Source organism: Sturnus vulgaris, chromosome 9 (genome assembly GCF_052056855.1).
Source record: "Sturnus vulgaris isolate bStuVul1 chromosome 9, bStuVul1.hap1, whole genome shotgun sequence".
Taxonomy (NCBI): domain Eukaryota; kingdom Metazoa; phylum Chordata; class Aves; order Passeriformes; family Sturnidae; genus Sturnus; species Sturnus vulgaris.
In genome coordinates this window covers 18,859,937-18,884,355 of record NC_142251.1, presented here as the reverse complement: position 1 = coordinate 18,884,355, position 24,419 = coordinate 18,859,937, and the positions used below count along the sequence as shown (strand labels likewise).

The 24,419-nt window shown below is 38.8% G+C and overlaps 1 protein-coding gene and 1 long non-coding RNA gene across 10 annotated transcripts in view; one reads left to right on the top strand and one right to left on the bottom strand.

The window, feature by feature from the left end:
* SNX7 (sorting nexin 7) overlaps positions 1-10,360 on the bottom strand; it is a 29,051-nt gene extending 18,691 nt beyond the window's left edge. The window contains exons 1-5 of one of the 2 annotated variants that reach the window (XM_014884817.2): positions 10,059-10,360; positions 4,234-4,416; positions 2,282-2,392; positions 1,693-1,857; positions 557-758 (exon numbers count right to left, since the gene is read on the bottom strand). In XM_014884817.2, the coding sequence (XP_014740303.2) occupies positions 557-758; positions 1,693-1,857; positions 2,282-2,392; positions 4,234-4,416; positions 10,059-10,232 (835 nt within the window). In that variant the 5' untranslated portion in view covers positions 10,233-10,360. Of the gene's footprint in view, positions 1-556; positions 759-1,692; positions 1,858-2,281; positions 2,393-4,233; positions 4,417-6,770; positions 6,966-10,058 lie in introns of those variants that run through there. The other variant, XM_088170032.1, reaches the window with a different exon arrangement.
* LOC148222834 (uncharacterized) overlaps positions 660-24,419 on the top strand; it is a 53,541-nt gene continuing 29,781 nt past the window's right edge. For 5 of the 8 annotated variants that reach the window (XR_015805435.1, XR_015805429.1, XR_015805428.1 and 2 more), the window contains exons 1-2: positions 9,263-9,552; positions 9,662-9,735. This is a non-coding gene — a long non-coding RNA (uncharacterized LOC148222834). Of the gene's footprint in view, positions 791-8,935; positions 9,236-9,262; positions 9,553-9,661; positions 9,736-12,070; positions 12,212-24,419 lie in introns of those variants that run through there. The other 3 variants (XR_015805434.1, XR_015805431.1, XR_015805430.1) reach the window with 3 other exon arrangements.

Genomic DNA, 24,419 nt, shown 5'->3' with positions numbered 1-24,419 from the left:
GTCAGTAACTTAGCATTCCAACTAGATGTGTGAACTGCTCTTACTTAAGGAAAAAGTTCAGGTTAAGCCATCCTTCTTGAGAAAACTCTACTAGGCACAGCTTACCGTGACAAAAATTATGACCAACAGTAAAGCTATTAAAAAATTAGTATCTATTTTTTCAGCAGAAAAATGCTGCAGAACAAAACTAAACAAAGAAAAGTTTAGAGACCTGGAATCAAGACATCCTCATGTCACTATGAGATTGCACAGAAAACTGTACAAACCCTTGAAAGTTAAAAACCAAAGGTCATGCAGCTTTCCAAAAAGCACATGCTAAAATATTCTTCTAAGTTCCTTATAAGTAGCTGAATGACATGTTAAAATTCTTCCTATTAAAAAATTATTCAAACTTGAAGGTCTGCCAAAAACATGACCAGAAAGAAAAACACAATATAAACATAAAAATCTCCCTTATTCCTTGCTTGCGGAAAATGTTATTTTGCCTGCCACAATGAAAACTAATTTACTTTTTAATTTCTTAAATCAATAAAACTTATACATGTTTTCTACTTACCCCTTTCTTCCTTGTAAATCCTATGAGCTATTTTATCTAGTAAGTTTATTTTCTGACTAAATGTTTCCATGTAACTGTTCATTTCTGTAAACATTTCAGGACGATTTTTAACTGCTCCTCTTACTGAGGATGCTACAGCTCTGACGGTCTGTCCCATCCTGCTCAGCAAACCAGGACCCTGCTTCTTGTGTGACGAGAGTTCCTAAAGACAGAACAAGCTCTCTTTACTTCCAGGTACTTTTGTTAATTCTCTGAAAATAATAAATCAAGCGTCTTTTTTTTTTTTTTCTTTTAACAAAACTACATATATAAACCTCTGTCTTTTTACTGTATAAATCTTATCATTATTAGACCAGTGTCAGATGAATCCCTGTCTTGTGCATTTATCAGCTAAGCCTTTCTGAGCAAATACAGGCATGACAGTGTCACAAGAATGGCAAAAGATGACAGAGAACCTTCACCCCTTCACTCCTGAGGGTGAGTTAGCTAGTTTGCAATTTTTAGCTTTTTAAACAGGAAAGCAGGGATAATGATTACAGAAATAAGTCTTTGAGAAAAGCAGACAATACCCCTACTGGAGGAAGGAATCCATCTATTGTTTTAAACTTATTTTATATGTTGCTAGAATAACCGTTGCTGAAATTCATAGGAAGGCTTTTCTGAGTATAAAACTCAATTTGCAACTGGACACATTTTACAACAGTGAAACAAGAAAAAAACCTGTATTTTTCTTTTATGAGATTAGTAGAACTTAAAAAAAAAAAGACAGTGCCAGGAAAAAAAAATTAATTAAGACCACTATTTTCCTCATAATCTTGGAAACTTGTATGTGTACCAAAAAACATGCAGAGCTGAAATACTGTGAATTTGCCATAAAAATCCAAAATGCAGTAACAAAACCAACTTTGGAAGATATAGCAATATTTATGGTCATGTGCCTGATTACCAAAACCACATAAGAAAAGGTTATCTGTGATGGGTCATGAATATTCCACAAATCCCTGTCTGCTTCTGCCACTTCTGTACCAAACCATAGGATGACACTACTGAGTACTGAACCAGGGAGGCTCCTGATATACCCTACTAACACATCATGTGGTTTCACATGACTATAAGTAAAAACAAAGGCATTTTACCCAGGCTTGTGCAGTAAGGAAAATTTTGAAGTCCTCATTAAAAGTTAAAGTTGGATGATCAGCAATACGGTTCAAAAATTTATGTAAAGCTTTTCTTCGAGTCTCAATGAATTCATCACTAAATCTTTCCACCATTCCCTTCATTATGAATTTTTCAGGCAACGGCTAAGGAAATAAAGAAGAAATATATTGTATTATTTGCATAATATTCGAAGTATTAAAATAGTTCTTCTGCTTACTAAAAAACATAGGTATATCTTGTAAAATCCACCATGCAATAGCCCAAAAGCTATATAAAGTTACCATAATCAACGAAGATATACTATTTTTCTTGTAATATATAGTGCAGAAGAACACAAGTACAACTAAGAAAGGACATAAATTACTGCATATAACTGCAAATGCCACAATTAAAAACCTAAGAAATACCTTTATGTGATTTTTGTCACATACTTATAAAGCTAAGGAAAATAGGTTGGCTTAATATTTGTGAAACTTCAGAAGCTGAAGAAAGACCTCAAACATCTCTGTACAAAACTGGAGCCATCTTATAAACAAAGAAAAATAACTTAAGTTTTAGCAAACAAACAGGAATAATCAATGTTGGATGTGCTTCTTCAAGTTTGCTCTTCAACCAAAGGAAATCCTGATACCGTCTTCGAACTTCATATTCACTGGAGTCAAATTCACCACGGGTTGTCTGAAAACCAAAAACAGAACAAACAGGCCTAGGTAAGAATACCAGAAAGAAAAAGTTTTAAATTTTGGAGAAAACTGAGTACTTGAGGGAATGCATACATTCTGTTTGGTCCCTGTTACTGGTTTGCTGTTATTTTAAAGAACAATGATTAATTCCTTGAAGAGTTAACACATCCTATTTCAGCAAGACATCAAAGTTCTGTTGGGGAAAAGAAATGTGAGTACAAAGCTGCACTTTGTGCAGTGACGTGTAATGATTATCTTACCACAACGCTTCCAAATTATTGCAATAATTACTTTAGTGTGACATTTTTCTTTCAGCAATCATAGTTATGTTCATTACTTGTAGGGCACTTCTTTTAAAGTGATTAGTAATTTACAAGTGAGGAAAGTCCATTTTTTAGCACTCTGAACAAAGCCCAGAGAGCTGACACACACCCTTGGGACCTGGTGACATTACTCAATAATCCTCACATTCAAAACAGGGAAACTTCATCATGTAACAGCAATAACACTTCCTGCACTGTTCAACGGATTCTGCAGCCCATCATCGATTCCAGTTTTGCAGCCCCCTGTTAGAACTTGCCAACAAACCTTTAATGCCTATAAGAAATGCTTATTACAGATTATAAAATTGTCAGACCATGAGATTTATTTTACCACTGCTCTGTCTTCTGGAGGCAAGCCACAAAGAGCCCATGTTTTCATTAATGCGTGCTATTTAGCATTCATTGTTGCACAGAGATTTATAACGCGATGCAAGTAAATTCTAAAAATCTCAAAACATGCTTTTGTAATCTAAACATTTTTGAGGGTTGAATAAAATTTTTTCAAGGTATGTGGGAGGAATGCTATTACTTTATCATCAACAAGCAGCACTCCAAATTAAATATGATAAGAAAGGATAGAAGAGATAAAAAAAGCAAAAGCAATCCACCTTATAGCCCTCTCATACTTGCCTAAAGAAAAAATGTTCACTTGTCTACAGAAACTGGCATAAAGTGAAAATTATTGCTAGCAACCTAACAAAGATAGCTCTCTTCTTACTCATTAAATATTTTATGAGGAATTGATATCTTCTCTTATTTAAAGATGAATAATGCCCATTTTGAAAATTTGCTTTTAAATTAATCTTTTAAAAAGAACTCAAAGTAAAATAAATCAACAGTGCAATTCTCAAAATGGAGCCTGCAGAATATTTACTGGTAATCTCAGAAGACCTGGCTGGTCTCACAAGGCTGACTTTCTTCCTTATTTCCTGTAAATAACTTGCATTTAGGACAACTAAAAATACACTTAATTGTTTCCTAATGCTACTTTTTCATTAGAGAATTGTGGCAGTTTCCCCAGAAATCACAAGCAACTGTACATGGGAAGCAGACATCCATGTGCTAATGGATACTGCAATTAGAAAAGAAAGGAATTGAAAGACTGTAAGGGGTAATGTTTATGCAAGACATAAGACTGGTAGCCTGTAGGTGATCTAAAAGTCATCAATACTTGTGCTAATATAGTGTCTTCAAAGTGGATCAGCCCTTTAGCTGTCTCCTGTTCCTGCTGAAGATCACAACAGAAAATGTTATTGCCTCACAGCACTCCTTTTGCCACTGAAGAATTATTAACTAGTTTCTCAACATAAAGAATTTAAGCACATTCAGTGTATGCAGACTCACACTGGATTTTTTTCCATTATACAGCACAATTTCATGCAGTTTTAGTTGTCTGTAACTCATGGCAAAATTAAAGTTTAAATTTAGTAATATGCCAGAGAATGGTGTGCAAGAAGAGTGAAAATACCAATTGTTATCAAAGTAAGCCATGAAACCATGAATAGATACTTACCTTTGTGACTACTCTGTATGTAATAAATGTTTCAATGGCTGTAATGTGGCTCTCTGGATCATCGACTGTAATGAAGAGATCTCTTAATTCTGGCCCATCTTCAAATTTATACTGGTTTATCATTGATGAGGGGGATATTGGCACTGAAGGACTGAATGAGTTTACCTCAGTGAAAGATGTATCCTACAGATAAGACATGAGAACATCCACATCAATAATCTTTGTATACAAACATGTCTCCAATGGCAAGCTTCAAAATAATCTCACAGAACAGATACAACTCAGAGCAGATGAAAAAATTACATAGTTCATAGCAAATCTATTATCCTTTTCAGTGTTTGCTTTGGTGAGGATGTAAGAAATGAGGTTTATTGTAAAATGGATGAAAGAACAAAATACTACCATTTGAGAAGAATGTTATGCATAGCTAGAAAGAGAACTTGCTTATGAATATTAAAATTAGCTATGAACCAAGCACTCATTAACTGTGTAGGGTACTTATCGGTTTTATTAAAATTGTTAGAAGCCATTACTTATGATGTTTGAAGCATCTCTAATTACCTGAACAGGATGGATTAAAAAAATGATGATTTAAAAAAAACAAGGCAAAAAACAAATCAGAATTTTCACTGGAATTGGATGTTTCAGTTTGAAATTATTTTAAAATAAAATTTGAAATGGAAAACAATTACAGGTACATAAATTGTGGTTTTGTTTTTTTTTAAGGAAAACAGTAAGTAAAGATGCAGTACAAATGTGCTGCTTAATTGCTAAGAAAAGTCAAACTACTGTTTTGCTGAAGTGAAAAACCTCTTTTTGATATCACTGATCACTTCCACATATCTCAGTAAAAATATGTCTCCATAGCAGCTGCTTCTGCTACTGCATTCAATGGTGCTCACTCAACTGCTGAGAAACGAGGTAGAAATTGTAAAAAGGCAAGAAATCTCATTTTCTTCCTTAGATACAAGTCTGCGTGAGATCTACTAATCTTGAATCTTGAAGGATACAGTTACTATGAAAATAAATTTAATTAACTTCATAAAAGTGCATAACAAATTAATAAATCATTAGAGATAATAGAGAAATTGAAATAAACCACTATATTTTAAGTGTCAAATACTATATATGGCTTTTTTAATACATGCAATGCAAAGAATTATTTTCATAGCAAAATTTAAAATTAATCTCCTTTCTACAAGTTTTTTTAAAGGGTAGTTAGACTACACTATAAGTTGCCCTCTCCAGTGCCTTGGTAACTATGGAGGAAGGAGAACAGGGATGTAGTTAAAGAGAAAAGTCCTCAAATGGCAGGACTGGAAAGGGAGAGTCCACACTAACTGGAGTCACAGCAGCATCCCAAGGCTGATGTCACAGGAATGAAGAGAATCTCACTGTACTACTGCTGAGCAGTGTGAGAGTTGCTTTTTGCATTTGAATTCACCTGGATCAAAACTCTCTGGAAAGAAACACCTTATCTTGTTCTTTATCTTTGGATTCATCAATGTACTCCCACAAATATGGAAGAGACATCTATACCAGGAATTATGCCCAGAATATGCCCAGAAAGTGCTTATGTACCAGCACCCCTCCCATCACTTACGTGCAGTTCTTTGAACAAGGAGACAAAAGCAACACACAAGACTAAAGACAACGCTTTAAATATTACACAGTACTTCCCTGTACCCCTGTCAGTCATTTTACTTTTACTCAGTGTGTTTCTGCATGATTTCTATCCAGCACTATCCTGAGTCATGCAGAACAAACAGAGCTGTTCCCAGAGCTTGCTAGCACTGGCTGCCCATGGTCTGGGTGAAGAATGAGGACTGCTAGCTCAGAGCAGCCCATGCAATTCAAAGTGCTGAGGCAATGGGAAATTTCAAGGGAAAGAAAAATGCATGTGAGCATGTAAGGGACTTGAATAGCCATATAATTTGAGGAGTAATGACTCTGCAAGGTCTAAATTGGATCAAGGTAAATGTGTTTCATATTTTTTCATTTTCCATGGAGCATTAATGTCTTAACGTTTCATTCTTTCTTCTAGGTTGCTACTAAAAATTGCTCTATTCATGTACGTGTCTGAAAGTATATGTTTATGTGAAAGGGCTTATAAATATATAGTTTGAGAAACAAAATATGTGCAATAAAATTCCACACAAGTCTTGGTTTTGTTTAATACAGCTCTAGTATTCATGTGTACACGAATGAATACATATGAGTTTAAACAAGCATCTGCCTCTTTATCCTCATGATAGTTCAAGTTCACTCCTAGTAATTCTTGAAGTTCATGTGACCTAAGTCTGATGTCATCACAGAAACACAGCAAAAAAAAAATTATAATTTTCTATATAGCTGTAATTTCGTGGTTGGAACTATGTTTTTGTGTGCATACAGATGAGGGCAGGAGTTTTGCAGCACAGGAAAAACAGACAATTCTTCTAGCTCTTGGGTTGTGCAACCTTCTTCCATGCAAAGAGCATCAAGGCCCTGTCCCAGAAAATGATGTCTTTTCCCACACCTCCCCCATCCCCACCTACCTGCAGTACCCTTTCTCTTTCCAAGCCCCTTCCCTCCTGACAGAGCAGTTGGCAGAGCTGTGTGTGCCAGTCCACAAACAGGTTCGTGCCTTTTGATTTACTGGCCAAGAGACCAAAGTGATAGAAAATCAATGAGCTTCTCACAGCATGAGATCTTTTTCTGGGTCTCTTTCCTCTCATACTTGCAGTTACCCTATGTCAGTCTCACATTTGACTGCAATTGGTCAGTAACACTCCAAAATATATATGGGAAGAAAACACTCCTACACCCAGAGCAGCCTCAAAACAGGCTACACACACAGCTGAGACTGCAGCTCTTTGGAGAAGACACTAAGCCTGGGAGTTTGTCTTAACAAGGCTCCCTCCCACAGCACAGGTCTTGACCCAAGGTTACCTCTGTGCTCCATCCATCCATCCATCCATCCATCCATCCATCCATCCATCCATCCATCCATCCATCCATCCATCCATCCATCCATCCCAGCAAGGATCCAGAGCTTGCAATGATCTGAAGCCAGGATCCAAAACCAAGTCTTGAGATAAAGGACATGGGGCAGAGTTTGTCTTATAAGTGAATAGCTTGGTTGTTGGAGCATTCTTCAAAGAGCAAAGAGATCCAGGAAGGCTGATTTATAAGTAAAATTTTTGGCCAAGGAACTATTCTGTCTCAAATCCTTGATGAACTTGAAGAAAAATTAGTCTCTATGCAATTCTGAAGTGGCATATACACGTTCTTCAGGAATATCATTAAGTTTTCTGTAATTATGAAATGCAGAGAAACAGAGCTTGAAAGCAGAGGTGCTGAAGATTTTAAGTATTAACCGAATTGCTGACAGCTTTGTCAATGCTACGTATCAGTTATCAAGGAATGCAAAAGACAACTGAATGGGTATTTGTGATGCAGGCAGTACTCTATACTTAGAAGCTAAGGGAAGAAAGCAGGTTGAAAACATTCCATCTGTGTGACTCATAGCTCCCAGAATTTGTCTCTGCTTTAAAGAATTCAGAACTTTTTCAGTGGCAGTGGAAACTAGGATAAAAAGTGAAAGGTATATCACATCATGAAATGCTTTATCAGAGCTGCTGAAGATGCTGGTCTGTAATATTTGAGATATGTCAGAGGATACCAGGTCAATGGTTTATAACACTATCAGGTTAAACATATATGGATTTTCATAAAATAAAAGCCAGCATTTACATTCTGAGTAATAACTCGGGGTATTGAGGTTGACAATTTTTAAGAATCTCATTTTTCACCATTTGTTAGCTGGCACATTCCACTGTCTAGACTGAGAAAGATGAAGCTGGGAGTGGCAGGCAGCGAGCTCTGCATGGCTGCTGCCGTCTGCCTGGCCTGCAAAGGCTGCACCACTGCCTTGCACACACTTCATGAGGAGCCCCATTAGTCCTGGAACAGTGTGTTATGGAAAACCTGCTTTTACAAAACATTCAGCCTGTCAGATTCCTTTGAATATATGGAACATGAATAAATACAGTATAAAGCCCAACCAACCTCACAGGTTTTAATCAGCTCAAAAGATCAGATCTCAAATTGCACTTGAAAACAAATCATGAATTTCTGGTTGATATATACAACCACTACATGCAGGTATCCAAGCTTTGGAAGGAAAGCCATATTTTCATATAATATGACAAATTTTCTTTTTTGCAGGAATAACTTATCATATATGTAGTTAAGATTTCATATATGTAAAAAGTAATTGGCATGAATCCAGGTAGAAATTTAAAGATCTCAATATTTGCCATAAAGGAGCAGTAACTTGTATCAACTCCACTTGTTTCTATTTTTTATTCCCAAGGAGAATTGCTCTTGACAAGCAAGCAGCATAAGCATCAATACACTGTGTTGGTAAACAGATACCTTCATGCAGAACTGCCTGAATTTCACTCATAAAAGGAAAGGGATGCAAAATGAACATAAACAACTAAAGTTATATTTTAGCACTGCTTCTCCGTGCAAGTTCAGTGAATCATTCATCTTTTTATGTCAAATCAAGACTGGTGTTTTCCAAGAAAATATAATTCATCTTGACCCTAGTTATGCTTCAGAAAAATACATGTAACTTGGTGAAATTTAGCCTAATCTCTTGCACGTTACAGACTATTAAATCACCTAAGAGTCCCTTCTGGCATTAAAAGCCATGAGTTTCAAGAATTCTATTACAGTCAGAGTTTAAATACATAGCTCCTAAGAAGGAAGTCTATTCCAATAGCTGCATTCTTGCATACCACAACAATGTTTCTCACCTACAGAAATACAAAAACCAAACATTACTCCCTATGACAATGTGTCCTACTGAATAGAAACACAATGTCACTTTTTAAAATCAGAACTGTAACTGCTATTTCTCTCCCATGGCACACGTCGTGTCACAGCAGTTCACAAGTCTCAGATGGTGAATGACACTCCAGCCCCATATATATTTTTTCCACCCTAGCTCCATGTATGCACTTATATTTTAGATGCTGCCGTGATAAGGCAAATAGATCCATGACATGCCATCTTCTTTAGCTACTGAGGAGACAAGACATAAGTCTTTTCTTAACCTGCACTAAATCAGTACTAAATGTGAAACAATCTACGTGGAAGCCATACCCCCTTTCACTGGTTTAATTAAAACCAGCACTATCAGCCAGACTGGCACGCATGTACCTGGCTGTGTGCTCTCTGAACGCATACCATAATACATTGTCAGTTATGTTCATTTTATTTCCCTTCATCAAAATTCAGATGGTATCTTCTCAAATCTCTTATGTAAAGGTGTGAGACCTCATCTTTTAAAAGAGAACTCAAACTGAAACTTTGAAACATCTTTTTCCATTCAAACACAACTGCAAGTACTAAACACGACTGTTTATTTAATTTACAGATACCTATATGGCACCTGACGAACGTAACTGACGATAAGGGAACAGCGAGCCCAGATTAGACGGCACATTTAAGGTAAGCGCAGTCACGACTCGCACTGCTAGTCCGAAGCAGCAACTCCGCGTTTTGTGCCCGAGAAGCAGCCCGGGAGTGCGGGCACCGCCGAGCGCTGCCCCCGTCAGCGCCGCGCCCTGGGGCTGCCCAGCCCGGCCCGTCACCAGCCCCGGGGCACCGGGAGCACCGCGCGTGCGAGGGGCGGGCGGGCAGAGGCCGCGATCGCCGCCCGGGGCGGAGCCCTCCCGTCCCATCCCGTCCCGTCCCGTACCGCCCGGCGCCCGCTGGGGCAAAGTACCAGCGAGCCCGCCCGGCCGCCCCCGGCGCGGAGGGCGCTGCCGTACCTTGCTGAACACCTCCAGGTCATCTTCCTCATCGTCCAGCGCCAACACCTCGGCGGGGGCGAGCAGCGGCCCCCGGGCCGTGCCGAGGGTACCCGCAGCGAGATGCGAGTCGGTCCCGGGCCCTTCCCCACCGGTGGGGAGCGCTGGTCCCGGTAACCGGCCCTCCGCTTCCATCCTGCCCTGCAAGCGGGGCGGTGGCCCCGCCACAGCCGCTCCCCGCGGGGCCGCAATTGGCGGCTCCCCCGCCCGCCCCTGGCCGCGGCCGGCCCGGGGGGCGCACCCAGTGCGCAGGAGTGGAAGCGGCGGCGGGAGGGCCGCGCTGCCGGGCCGGGCTGGGAGCGAGCGGGGCCGGGAGGTGTCGAGCCTGCCGGCAGGCCGGGACAGCGAGCGGGGGGACTGCGGCTGCGGCCTCTGCGGAGGCGGGACGGGGCGGCTCAACGCCCACAGGCGTGTTCGTGGCGGTGCCGGGGACCCCGCCCGGGCCGCCCCCGGCGCTGCCGGGGGACTGGGCGAGCCGTCCACGGGGCTGCTGCTGGCCGGAGCTGCTGGAAAGTGTGTGCAGTGCCTCGGTTTGGAGAGCTCCGTGCGCTCCCAGGCAGCCCCCCGCTCTGCCCTCGGCAGCCCCCAGGCCCGGCAGGGACGTTCCCAGGCTTGCTTTCCTGCGCTCTCCGAGTTGCTCTTTTTTCCCTCCTGGTAGGCGCCCAGGTGCCGCCACCCGGGCAGCAGGCGACACCCACGCGTTGCTGCTTTGTCTCTTGCCTCTCGTACAGCTTCTCTTGGGCAGCAGCTCTGTCGGTCGTAGCTGGACCCTTTCTGGGATCAGGCATGTGTCCTGATGCTGAGGCCAGGGACTACTTTGGCGTCAGAAATGTGCTTGTGAAAACAAAGTGACACCACGTTCCATCAGGAAAGCAGCGGGGAAGGAGACATCAAACATTTTTTAAAACAACAAAGCTGTTCTTTTTTAAAAAGTAAAACCATCGGAATTGTGGGATTTCAAAGTTTCCAGTATTGGACTGAAGTAATGGCCGGCGCTATTCATTGCAGGAACCAGGCCGAGCAGGGAGCAGCAGGGAGGGGAAGGCAGCTCTGACCCGCCGTGGGCTGCAGCGCGTCCCTGACATCGGCTCTGCCGCCCTCGGGAGCTCCGCGGCGAGCCCGGGTTCGGCCCCCAGCCCCGCAATTGCTCCGTGTGCAACGGGGCTCAGTGTCTTCCCAGGCGCCGCCTGAAATAGCTGAAGTCAACTTTGTTGTTAATGTAAATTTCAGGAGTCGTGGGCGGGTTCTTAAACAGGCAGATACAACATTGGCTTTGTGTAGCTTGGTTCCCTTGCTGTCAAATTAGAAAAGGCAAACCTCGTAATCAAACGAAAGTATTTTGAAAAAGTATTCCTTCGTGAAACACTGCTGGCAGCTCATGAGGAAATAAAATACATTTGATATTTCACGCTTTTCAGCGAAGTCTTGAACCACAACTTGAAATAAAGGAATTTTTAAAAAAACACCAAATGTTCACTGAACTGTATAAAGAGACAAAGACTATTTCTGCCTAATTAGAGAGTGTTCACTAAGACGTTTTAATTGTTTAAGAAATACTCTAAAATTCATGAGGAGCCGGGCCCGGTGGCCCGCTCCGCGCCTCAGCTGCCAGCAGCGTTTGCGGCGGGGGTCCCGCACAGAGGGAGAGGGGACGCGCCTGTTCGGGAGCGTCGGACACTCGCTGGTGCCTGAGGACCTTCCAGCAAGTGAAAATAAATAGTTTCTGTACTATTAGAATAGCAACAGAATAACTGGTACGAGATGCCCAGGCTTCTTTTCTTTCGGACTCTCTGTAGACTGTCCCTGCCCTACTGCTCTTCGCTGTGCCTCAGCTCTGCGCCTCCGGGGAGCCCTTGGGATGCTGCCCTCCCCTCGGGGTGCCCCTGGTGTGCTGCCTTCCCCTCGGGGAGCCCTTGGTGTGCTGGCCTCCTCTCAGCCTGCAGGGCCCCCGGCTGAGCGCTGCTCCCCTGCAGGTGCTGCCGGGGCCGTGCTGCGGCTCTTTGTGGTGCACGTGCTTCTCCTCTGGCGTCAAATCTTCAGCCCTTCCTACCTCTGTGTGTTTTACGGTTCCTTCCCAGCGTCGTCGCTGCTCCTGTGTACTTTGATCACTTCAGGTACCAAAGACTGATGAAACGTGATTATTACAATATAAATTTTCTATTCTCTCTTTTGTCCGTTAGTGAGAAGTGTGGCTAATTTGTTTTCTGACTTTATATATACCTGATAGTATATAGTTTTTCCACTGGCTTTACCGTTATTTCTACATGTTCTGCTAGAGGCCTTTAGGTTTTCTGAATAGAATAAGTACCTACAATCTGTATAATACCAGAGTTTTTAATATGTCTTTATTTAAATTCAGATGATATACTTGTGAGGCAATAACAAAATAAAACTCATTAAGGATCACAATTTCAGACAATACACATCAGAGATGATAAAAAAAGGACAGCCAGTCAAAGTAAGTATAAAATTGATGTATTATAGGCTTGAATACTAAGGCTGTTGTCTGAATCATACTAATTTTTCAAAGTTTTACCGTGCTCTTGGATTTTTATTTTTGTTTGAGAGAAATATCACAAGATGCTTTAATTGGATTTTTTTCTTATTATAGCTTTTTATTAGCTCATTAATCAAGCTTAAGAAGACATATTTTTAGATTTCTTGCTGGCAGTGCTTATCTTTCTCTGCTTTATGTTTGAAGTATCAATCTGTAAGGAAAAGGTATTCATCGTCCTTCACTGTAGAAAAACATACATTGTATTTAGCAGCCATTTGGAGGTTTAATCATCGAAAGGACCCCTGCTAAAACAAAATAGGGACAGTTCTGTGATCACTGCCCTCCCCACCCTCTACCCCAGTAGTCCCTAATTTGTATTGAAAGGGCAATACATCTTTAAAAGCAAATACATCTTCAGGGCACCTTCCCACCCATGCTGAGTCCCAGAGGGGTTGCCAGCACGTCTCTCCTCCATTGTTTAGCAAAAAGAGCATTTTACAGACTCAGGAATTTCGTGCTCATTTCCTGCTGGAGGACCAGAGATGACTTCAAATAGTTGAATAATTATTCTATTCAAAGACATTGCAGACAATGTAAATACAGAGCTACACTTAGCAAAGGGTATATGCAGGTTTTGCTTGTACTTTTATTTCCGAAGTGCATTGCTATAGGTCTTGGTTTTTCTTTATTTCCATGTGTGTATATATTCACAGGCTCCATGTTTCCTAGGCACCAGGGATTTACACATTTTGCTTCCTGATTACCTTCCCTGCACCTGTGGAATGAGATCTTGGCAATAATTAAGAGTCAATATATTCGATATTATTATATGAATGAATATTTTTGCCCCACTTATTTAAAGAAAAAGGTATTGTACTGAAACAATACCTGACAATATTTTGCTAAATAAATTTTAACGTTTTGTAAAATACCGTGTTTTCTAAATTCCTATCCAATTTTCATGAAAAACTCAGGCTTCCCAGGCCTTCCTACTCAGGAACACTAAGTGGAATGTTCTCATATGCTGGGGTTGAGCTGCAATCGCCTCCAAATTTTATTTATTCACTTAAGCCCAAAAAGCTATTTTGTATTACAGAAACGTCAATATTATTCCTCCTTGCATTTTCTAATTTTCTTTGGTAAGAGTGTTGATCCTAGCTAGTAATCCCTTCCAGAGTTGCTTTTCCTTGAACAAATTGAATTTACAAACACCGAAGCAGAACCAAGCTATTTCTTTGCTCTTATGTGCAGGCTGCATGTGATCCCTTTAGGCCACAATACCACTTTGAATACTTAATGTTGACTTGTCAAGTTTCACCAACTGCACAGTGATATGGACAGGATTAAATCTTGTTTTATTTCACCATCTCCCTAGCCAGGCAGCAGCGGGGTATGGAGTGCTCATGGTGTTTCACTCAGTTCCACCACTGCAGTGCAAATAAGCGTGTTAGTGAATCTGCTGACATTCAGCACCTTGACGCAAATGAGAACGTTTTTCTAGGTCTGAAATGGATTGTCAAGTAGCATTCTTGTCAGGGTTGTGTAGTGCATAAGCAGAAGTCATTATGTTTACACCCAGAAGATATTTTGATGGTGAATTAAGGGCTGACCTTCATATCATACCATTTATTAGAGCAAGCTTTTTAGTAAGCTACATTTAATGGCTTAGAATAAGGTTAACTATTTATGTTCCATGCCTGAACTCGCAAGGAAGTTGGAACATTAAAACTCTACATTGTGAGCTGCTTAGCTTTTCAGCTGCTTCTTGTTTTGTGGTTGAAAGGTAAAGTTCTTGTTTTATTTTTGTTGTTGTTGTTAATTTAAATTTGGATGATTCTTTAATTGGAATATTGTAAAATGTTTCATCTGTCAGATGGTGGATATCCTGCAAGCTTATTTTCCTCAGAGACTATCAGATTGTTTTTCCTTTCTGACTGCCCAAAGGAAATTACAATGTAGTGTACTCATAATCATGTTATCTCTTTTATAGCTGCAGATCATTTTTATGGCATTGCAGCTGTACAAAGCCCTGATCAATATCTGGAGATGTGCTATCCTTTTAAGCTATGTTACTCCCAAATTTTCGACATGAAAATATTCCAGGTGAAGCACTATTGGGTTTCATGTATTTTACAATATCTAAAAACAGTTCTCAAGCTTCATTAGATATGAAAGCATTGATTTTTTTTGAGAGGGTGAGGGGATGTAATACTTTGCACTGTTGTCAAATAGAGTCTATCTCTTCCAATGTAGCATTATTTTTTCTGCTGAAAATATGGTTTCCTGTTTTCAAATAAATGCTTCTGTCCTTGCTTATTGAGGAACTGTATATTTAGCAATCTGTACTGTATGGCGTGAAATACTAGAGTATCTCCTAGTCAGAAAGTATGCAAAAAATATTCACACATTACATAAATATAAAGGCTTATTGAATTAATTTGATACAGGAATTGGAGTTCTCTCTGTTTAATTTTTCTCGTGTCTAGTTTGGAATTCTAGGTAAAGAGAGACAGATTAATACTGTACCTCAGTTATCCTGTTTGTCAATGACCAGGTGTAGTCCTGCTTGTTAAATAAATTTTTAAAAGTGACAGTGGTTGATATGAATGTTATTTCTTTACAAGTGTCTGTTTATAATCCATTTAAATTAAAGAATTCTGTATTTCAGCTGGTACAGTGTAGGCTCTGAAAACATTGTGCAAACTGGTGATAATTTTTTGACATTTTAGGCACAGGTTTTGCCACCATTTCAAGGTTAATTAGCCTTTACAGAATTGCTTTATATGCATTTAGCAATCTTTAATGTTCACACATGCTTTCAGTGACCCTCGAAACTTTTTAGTAGGTGAGAGTACTTGAACCAATACAGAAGACACATAGTGGTTGAATTAACACTCCATATTCATGATGTTTTAATAAACTTATTTTTTTAGATAGCAAATTTGTGCGCCTTTTGCATTAGTTTATTACTACCAGGATGACTACTAAAAAAATTTTATATAGGAGATTTTTTTTTGTTCTTAAATTCACATCTGAACTATTGGCATAAAATTTGGAGCAACCTAATTGACAATTTCATACTAATTGATAGAAAATGACATGTACATATGTATTCATAAAAACACATAGAAAATTGATACTGCAGTTACATTGCTGGAGAATCTCTCACTTTTATCTGAACTCTTCCATAAAACTATATATACTAATTTATATATAATAATACTATATATATAATAATAATGTATAATACTAATTGTAAAGGACAGTGATTCAAGGTAATTCTTGCTAAAAAGCTTCCACTTTTTATTCTATAAAGATCAGAAAATTTTAAAAAACCCCATCATCATAATGCAGAAATAAAAGTATGGTCATGTTTAGTAGATTATGATCCAGAGGAAAGAATGTGAACAGCATGGCTACAGAGAGAAATTTTAAGTGATGTGTGTGAAACTGCCAAAATAAGAATTGGCTGAAGGAAGTGAGCCAGCAGTCTAACTACAATCAATATCCAGGTTAAGTAAACAATTACAGTCTGCCAGAGCTGGAGGAAAATCCACACAGCCTGACAGGGTACCTGAAATGTCTTCAGGTATAAATTCGGAATCTACTTCATGGATAGCTTTTCTTGTCATTTGTAAGTAATTTTTTTTTTAATTTTTTGTAACCTGTAAGACAAAAACTGTTCTCAGTGTATGAAGAACTGTTGTTAAGCCCTTGCAAACAAAGGATGCATTTTAGTTGATAGTGAAGGTTGTTTTAAAAATCTGGAAACTCTGGTAAGACTCAGAAGTGACCAAAGAACAATTTATCTTATCAGACAATCTGATTGGTCAGAGAAGCAGGCTTATGAATAATTTAAAAATACAAAGGAATAATGTTGGAGTCTTTTGTGAGCACTGAGCTTACCCAACATAGAAGATGTCAAGCTTAAAATGGGAACAGCTGTGTTTACAATATTTTAGGATAGTTTTCTTATCAAAGATTAACATGTGGAAAAGCCCTTGTGTGAAAACTTGGCAGTTGGTCTAAAATTCTTCCTCCCCTTGACATCCTCTTCCTCTCCTAGCTTTATTTGTTATAAAGTTGCTAAATAGATCAAAATAGTTTCAACACCGTTAAAAGAGATACCTAAATCTCAAAAAGAGCTGAGACTGATTTATAGAAGAATGAATGTTTTTTACACTATACCTTGATCTCTTACCCCTTAGGCAAAACTTCTCAAGAAAACTCATAACTTTCCTGCCAGAGCACATACATATAAAACTGGTAGTATAGTAGACAACTGTTCTATTCATGTGCCCTAATTTTATATTTAACCCCCCCAAATGTCTTCATGATTTAAAAATATCTATTGCTTCTGGTGGACATTAAAGTGACAGAGTATTTATTTCCCGTTTCTCAGAACACATAAAAAGCAACAAACCAGTTACTGTCTGTTCCCTCACTATTGCATGGCATGCTTGGGATTAGCTAAGGTATGTGATATATCTGGTGGGAATGCTGTATAGCAAATGTGTGCATGAACACAAGTGCACAGGGCAGCAGACTTCAGTAATTTTGCAGATTGGGGATTTTTAAAAATTTCCTCTTATCATGTCTTAGTGTGTTTGCACTGTGTACAATTTTGGAGGCTCCGTGTCTTGAAAACTGAGACTATTTGTCTCCAGATACTGAGAAGAACTATTGCCAAATTCTAGAAAAGAATAGCAGGGGAAGCAATTTAAATTTCTAGACTTTGTGACATGATGTAGTCCAAGAATAAAGTGACTTTGGACAGTATGGTCAGACTGCAGCTGTGAGAGCTCTAGATCAGATGGGAAGGAAGTATCCCAGCAGATGTGATTTTCAGTGGCAATACAAACAGTCATTTGCTTCCTGCAGTTTTCTCTTTTGTGAGAAAATGAAAACGACCGGATTGGTCTGTGTCCTAGAATGGAAACAATGGATTAATTAGGTCATTATTATATCCAACAGATTTTTCACTTAGGGATGATGTGATAGCAATGCAGTGATGATGTTGACCCTGTGGGTTTGCAAGAGAACTTCTGTTTAAAATGAGATTGGTGGATAGACTGTGGAATTGAAATACTGTGTTCTGGTGAGTTGCAGTGAGCTCTGTAGTTAGCATTGGTACTTGTTTACTGCTGAGAGAAACAGAAAAGCTGTTAGGCAAGATGAAACTGCAGGGGAGAGTAGGTGTACCTCCCCAGCTCCTAGAAATTAAATCCCTATCATATTACATGAAAGCTTAAATACATTAAATGTCTCTTCTTTATTCGTCTTTCTGATCAGCAATCACTAGAAGGATGCTGTAGACTTCGTAAAAGACTACAGGAAGGAATATACTTAAGAGGCATGTAATACAGTATTTACATTGAACCTACTCCATACTCTGAAGAAGTTTAGAAATCAAAGGTCAGTTCCTTCTGCCTTTAGTATGTAACTGTGCTTTTCTTATCCATGAAGCAAAGTTGCATGCTATTTTTGGCTTTGTTGAGCTTCTGAAGCATTAAGAGAGTAATATTTTCTTTTCTATATGCCATATCACTTAAGACAGCAAATGACCATCTGCTAGATTGCATTTCTCAGCCTGTGGCCACATACACTATAGTAGTTGTTTTGGTGTTCTGTTAAAATTTCTCTTCAAACTGATTTAATGATTTATGCTACCAAATTGTTCACATTTCTAAACTGCATATGAAACTATTGAAACAGACTAGAATTTTAGATTATTCTTGTTTTCAAGTGATATGCACGAGGAAGAAAGCTATGAACAGAGCACAACTATTGAAAAGGGTACATTTTCCATGTGCAACATCTCTGAAAGCACCTTTGGTTTTGCTCAAGAGAAATTCCAGTTTAACCATTCCAGCACCTTTGAGACTATCTCTTGGATGGGCAAAGTCTGTTGAGGCCAGACTAATAGCTGAGTCTAGGAGGAAAGGGTCTCACTGGTTAACTCATCTGCTTTTGAGCCAGCTGGGAATTACTCCAGCTCTTTAGCAGGCTGGAATACTTTTGGAGTGCCTTCATGTGAATTTGTATTTCTTTGTTTCAGAAAGCCCTTCAAGCCACCAGGAGGAATGATACAAGACGTGGAAGACTTATATTTGGCTTCCCCTCTGCCAAAAATATCTCATATAATTTCCTATAAGCTGTATGGATTCTGTTTGAAGCCCTGTGCTGATAAGGCAATACAGAAGTGTTTTGGATATAGTTCTGCAGCCATTCTTGCCTTCAGCTATTCCCTCTGCTAAAAAGAGTAATTGAATAGATTGGAGCAAATCTCCTTTGATATCTGTGTGCCTTTTGAGGGCTTTAGGAGCATACCCCAAGAAGATTCCTAATTCCTGTGCTTTAGCAGAGCCAAGTCAGATTATTCACTAGACAACAAATTAGCTGAAGGTTTCCATGAAAATATCCTACTGGTTTTAGGATGCTTTAACTTTAATTTTACATGCACACTGGAACAAAGAAACGTGCCTGATAGGTGTATGGAAAGGAAGTAAAAGGAAACAATAAAAGCAGACAGAACTTAAACCCAAATGAAAAAAGGTTTCAACAATCCACTGGTTATGCAAGATTTTTGAAAGTATAATCTAATTAATAAATCTTTTTTTGCTCATTATTTTTCAGTACAAAAATCCAAGTAATGTAGTGACATGCAGATCAGCATGGAAGCTAGAGGAACGGGTCTCCAGTGAAAGTAGGGCCTGAAATGCAAATGATTTTTAAACAAAAGTACGCCTATTTAAAAAGTGAATCAGTCAGTTTTTAGGTAACCACAATGCAGAGTAGAATGGATGCAAATTATCTGGTAGTTGATCAAAAGGTAGGTAATTGTATGTCCTGCTGCATACTGAAGAAGCTGAAAATAGGAAATAGTTTTGGTAATCTGCCTCTGGGAGCTGAAGTTGGTATGATGGGTAAAATGAGTCTGAAGCCAAGAAATGGGGTAAGACAGGTTTTTGGACTGCCCAACCTATCTCCTGTTAACAGAAGGAGTCAGTTCAAGTGTTTTCCAATGATGATGGAGCTGACAGTGAGCAGAAACACAATTCAAAATTGAGATGTGGCATTGAGATAGGCTTTAGTGGGCGTGGTGCATTAGATCAAAGGTTGGACTTGATGAACTTGGAGGTTTTTTTCCAACCTTAATGATTCTGTATTAGATGGATTGCAAGCATATAGAGGAAAAACAGGTGATAAATCTGATGTGGTAATCACAAAAGGTAGAATTTCATATTAATTTATGAGGCAGATTAAAGAAATTAATAGCTTTAGTGTAGTTATGTTTTTTGAATCAAAACCACCTCAAAATCAGAGAATGACAGAAAAATTCTATTAGTTTTGTGAGTCTGTAGGATATTGCAGGATTGAATTTGCATACTAAAAGAGATCTTTTTAAAGCATTTTATATTTTAACATTCTGTGCGTGGTTAAAGCTTTTAAGTACTACTAGGAGTTGTGACCATATGGGTGGGTAGCCCTGCATATGGAAGTGTTTAACTTCTTCAGAAAAGCTTGAAGAACAAATGCTGATAGTACTGGTTATTTCTGCTGATAATAGCTGACAGTTTTTTCACTTCATCAATAAGGTTTCGTTTAAGTAATGAAGATATTCTAGATGAGCTGATTGAGGAATGTATGGTGTGTGATTCAGATAAAATTAAATGACAAGAGGAAAAGAAATCTGTGTGTAAATGAGGATTTCAAAGCTCAATACTCTAGAGATGTGAATCAATCTACCAAAGAAGCCCTGAAACTTAAATGTGGAAAAGGTCTGGAACTTCCTTATCCCAAAGCTTTAACACTCTCTGACATAAATACATGGAACAAAGAATGAAGCATTGTAGAAATAATATAACTGGATCAATAGCCATATAATTAAAAGTAAATTAGCAGATTGTAAAAAGATTGAAGAAAGGATTGACAGGCATAGAAATGTATGCAAAAGAGTTAGAGAAGGATAGGAGTAAGGTAAATTAAAATCAAGCGGAGCTAGACCTTGCACTGGATATTAAACATGGTAAAATTACTCAGCCTTAAGCAAGCAGTTTCAGAAACAAACCAGTAAGAATAACATGTAGTCACTGTTCAGGCATTAAGTGTATTGCCCTAAAAATAATGAAATGTGTTATTCTGTCTTCATTTGAGGTATTGGTGATGATTGTGGTGAGAAACGGAGGTTGCATCGTAGGAATAAGTCCACAGGCTTAATAAAAATCATCACAACTGAGATCCAAGCAGTTTGATGGAGAGAAGGATGGAGATCAACAGCTCCTTGGCCAGAAAGATCCTGGATCATGAAGTGTCATATCTGACTGTATGACAGCAAATACACAGTGATTAGGAAGAAGGAATAATGATCCAAGTAGTTATAGGTGCATTAGTCCTACCTTGAGGCTTGAGAACATCTTTTGCAGGTATCCTTCCTGTACCTGCAAATAAATGCTTGACTGATGGCAGCTTTGTTTGTAAACATGGGCTGTCACAGGACTGCCAGTGTTGGCAGTGCTGCAGGCATTGCACACACACACACCTCCTCAGAGAACAGGAGTTCTTAGGGGCCACTTTACCCAGCTTTGGGCTGGAACACTTCCGTACAGTTTGGATCTTTAAGTACTATTAGACTTTTTCTTAAAGTATCTGAGCATGGCTCAGTCTAGAAATTATTCTTAATTCCTTGCCTGTAACTTAATTTTCATGCATACTGGGCATGAAAAGATGAAGCTTTGCACAAACATGAATTTCAGTTGTAGGCTAAAATTTTCTCATACAATGCACCAAAACTTAATATAGGTACAGAAAAAAGATTATGGAGTTTCTTTGAGATTCCCCTCCCACTGACTTACAAGTGCAGCGAACTCTTTGAAGTGATATTAACTTTCTTCTTGAGACTGAGAGATTTTGAAGAACACACTTGTGTCTACAAAGATTTTCCCATAAGAATCAAGTCCACTGGATGAATTTCAAATTTTGGCCTGTAAGGTAAGTGTTTTAGACTTCTTACCAACACTAGGCATATATTATGTTGTGAATTGCAATCTTAACCTTTTTAGAAAAGTTACATTTATTTCTAAATTGTATATAAGTGGTGATGTTGTGAATGAGGTGAAAAAGCCCACAACAGATCTTTTCCCAATAGGTTTCCTGACAAAGGAATTTTCTTCTTGACTATCGGAACGAATGGCTTGACAAAAAGCATCCTAAATGCTGCATTTTCTCTACCATGTCTGCAGGGACTGTAAGAAAAATAAGCTTAACCCAAATATCAGAGAGTAAGTCACACTTTGTGGTCTGTGGTCTTCCCCACAGTTTAGGACTGTCTGTTGGACTGAGGTTTGAGGAGTTCTTTCCAGATCTGAGATGAGGTGGTGGTGGGCATTTTTACAACATACTATTAAACATTTTAGTATTAAAAATTAAACATTTTAGTATTAAAATTATTAGAGTGCATATACTCTATAAAGATTGCTGGAAGAGGACTGTATGATGAATAATAACTTGGGCAATGCTGATAAATTAAAAATAAAACATAGCTTTAGAATTTGCTGAGAAGCGCTTGTTAATCTTTAAATTTTCCCAAAATTAGATATCAAATTATTGGTAGTGCCTGGCATCCTTTGTAGGAATGTAATTCAGATACACTCCCCAAAAGAGCTCACATCATTAGTGGGGTGATTGTGTCATCTTCTGTTGAAATATTCCACACCACTGGTGTTTCTTGGCAGACTGACATGTTTTCACTTGACATTGCTATAACCTCTGGGAAAGAAAGCCCTACCTTTCTGTGAATAATTCATTAGTGAGCCATCACACTGAAGTATTCCCTTCTTTTGAGGTAGAAGGGAGTGATACCAAAGCTACTTTTGGTTTTGGGGCTTTTAAAAATTTTTTTAATGCTACCTTGCAGTTTTAACACTTCCTAAGTGGTCTTTCATAGAAACTTTCTCTCCTAACATAGAACTAACTCTCAGTTCTGATCCTTTGGTTTGTGAATTAATCCATATAATTTTTCCAAGGGATTCTGGAGCAGAGCAGTGGAAAGCTGCTGATGCAGTGTAACATTTCTGATAGTGCTGGGTTGTCTGGAACTGAACAATAATGCCAGTAAATCAAACTTTCAGAAATCCAGCTAAGAAGCATGGCTGGTTGTTTAGTAAAATGTGCTAAAATATGTTTGAAATGATTGTGTAGGCTTACACTGCCAGCAGTGAGCATTCAGGACTCTGTAGTACACTCCATATATGCCCGGGGAAGGAGCCTTTTTGTATTTGACCAAGAATGAAGGGCTCAGTGTTCACAGGCATGTTTAAAGCACTGGTGAAAATGTTTACATGGAGTTGGGTTGTCTGACTTCTGAAGTGTAAAAAGTCTATATCTTCACTCTGCCTGCATAAAGGTTCCTCTTGCTAGTAATGATTTTAAGAAACGAGTTGAAATAGAAGACCCAGTACAGCTTTTTAAAAAATTTATATTAGGCAAGCCTTTTTTTGGGTTTGAAGGCTCTACCAATGACTTCTTTTTTCCTAAAATCGTGTCAGTAGCAGGTGTTCACTTTGTTCTTTACTTTTTCACTTCTAATATGTATTTTTTCATGTCTACTAGAAAAACTTGACTCTCAGTTTAAAGCATGTTCTTGATAACAGACAGGCAAGGGCTGGATGAGCTGTTGTTCTATTCTTATGTGCAATATCTTGGGTATTTGAAGGGCTCTTTAGTGATCCCTTCCTCTAAGAAGCTCAAATAATTCCTGGTCTTTTATTAATCTGTCAGAGCAGGGGTTGCTTCTGAATTTATCTTAGTATTTCTGTCTGAAACAGCTGTGCAGCCTATGCTTCAAATTGCCAGCATTAAATCAACATAGTTTTCCTCCTCATTCTTCATCAATTTGTCATATAGATAAGCCCACTACCTGCACTAGCAATCTTCCATTACCCACTGTTCTTGCTGGTTTCTTCCATATACTCCCATCAACACTCACAAAGGCTTTTTACCCTCAGATATATTCTGTCTTCCTCTCTTTAGGTTTTTTAACTCCACTGCATAAGACAGTGTCTACAGATAGCTAATGACTCTAAAATTGAGCATGACATATGACTTATTTTGCCAGTGATATAGCTAGGTGATTTGGTCTTTAATATCTTGAGATTGTAAAAAGGAAATTAAAAAATTATAGAGCAGATAAAAAAAATCACAAGAAAAAGGCATCTTGATGGTTTTTGTCATTTATGTAAACTCTAACATCCAAATTTCTTTTCTAATTACTGAAAGTGTACACACTGCAAATGTACACATTTGAGGAATATAAATGAATACGGTGTACCCTCCATTATGCACTGTGCAGAAAATGTCCTTCATGATCAGAGTTCTACCCCATGAAATTTAATCTTCATTCAGATTCCTCTGGGGTTTTTTTTTCATATATTTGCCTGTCTTTAAATGTGCTTTTGTGACATCTGTATATGTAACCTCCACAACTAAAATGTGCTTATTTGCATTGTAAAAGAGTAAAGTGTTTCCAGTGCCAGTGTTATAATGAATACTATGTTTAAAAGATCATGCCTCATTTTTCTATGTGCTGTGTCGGCAGCAGTGTTGTAGTATCTGTCCTGATATTTTACTGTATAAATTAGACAGGAAGGGAGAAGGAGAAGCAGCAGATATAGATTGAGTGACCTGTTCCATATCACAACACACAACTTTGACAGCAAGAGAAGCAGATTCCTAGCCAACCTACTAAATAAGGAGTCATCAGAAACATAGTCAGGAAGAGGTGAGGAGTTTGGAATGGTCTTGAATTTTATTTTTGTAGTTTTTGT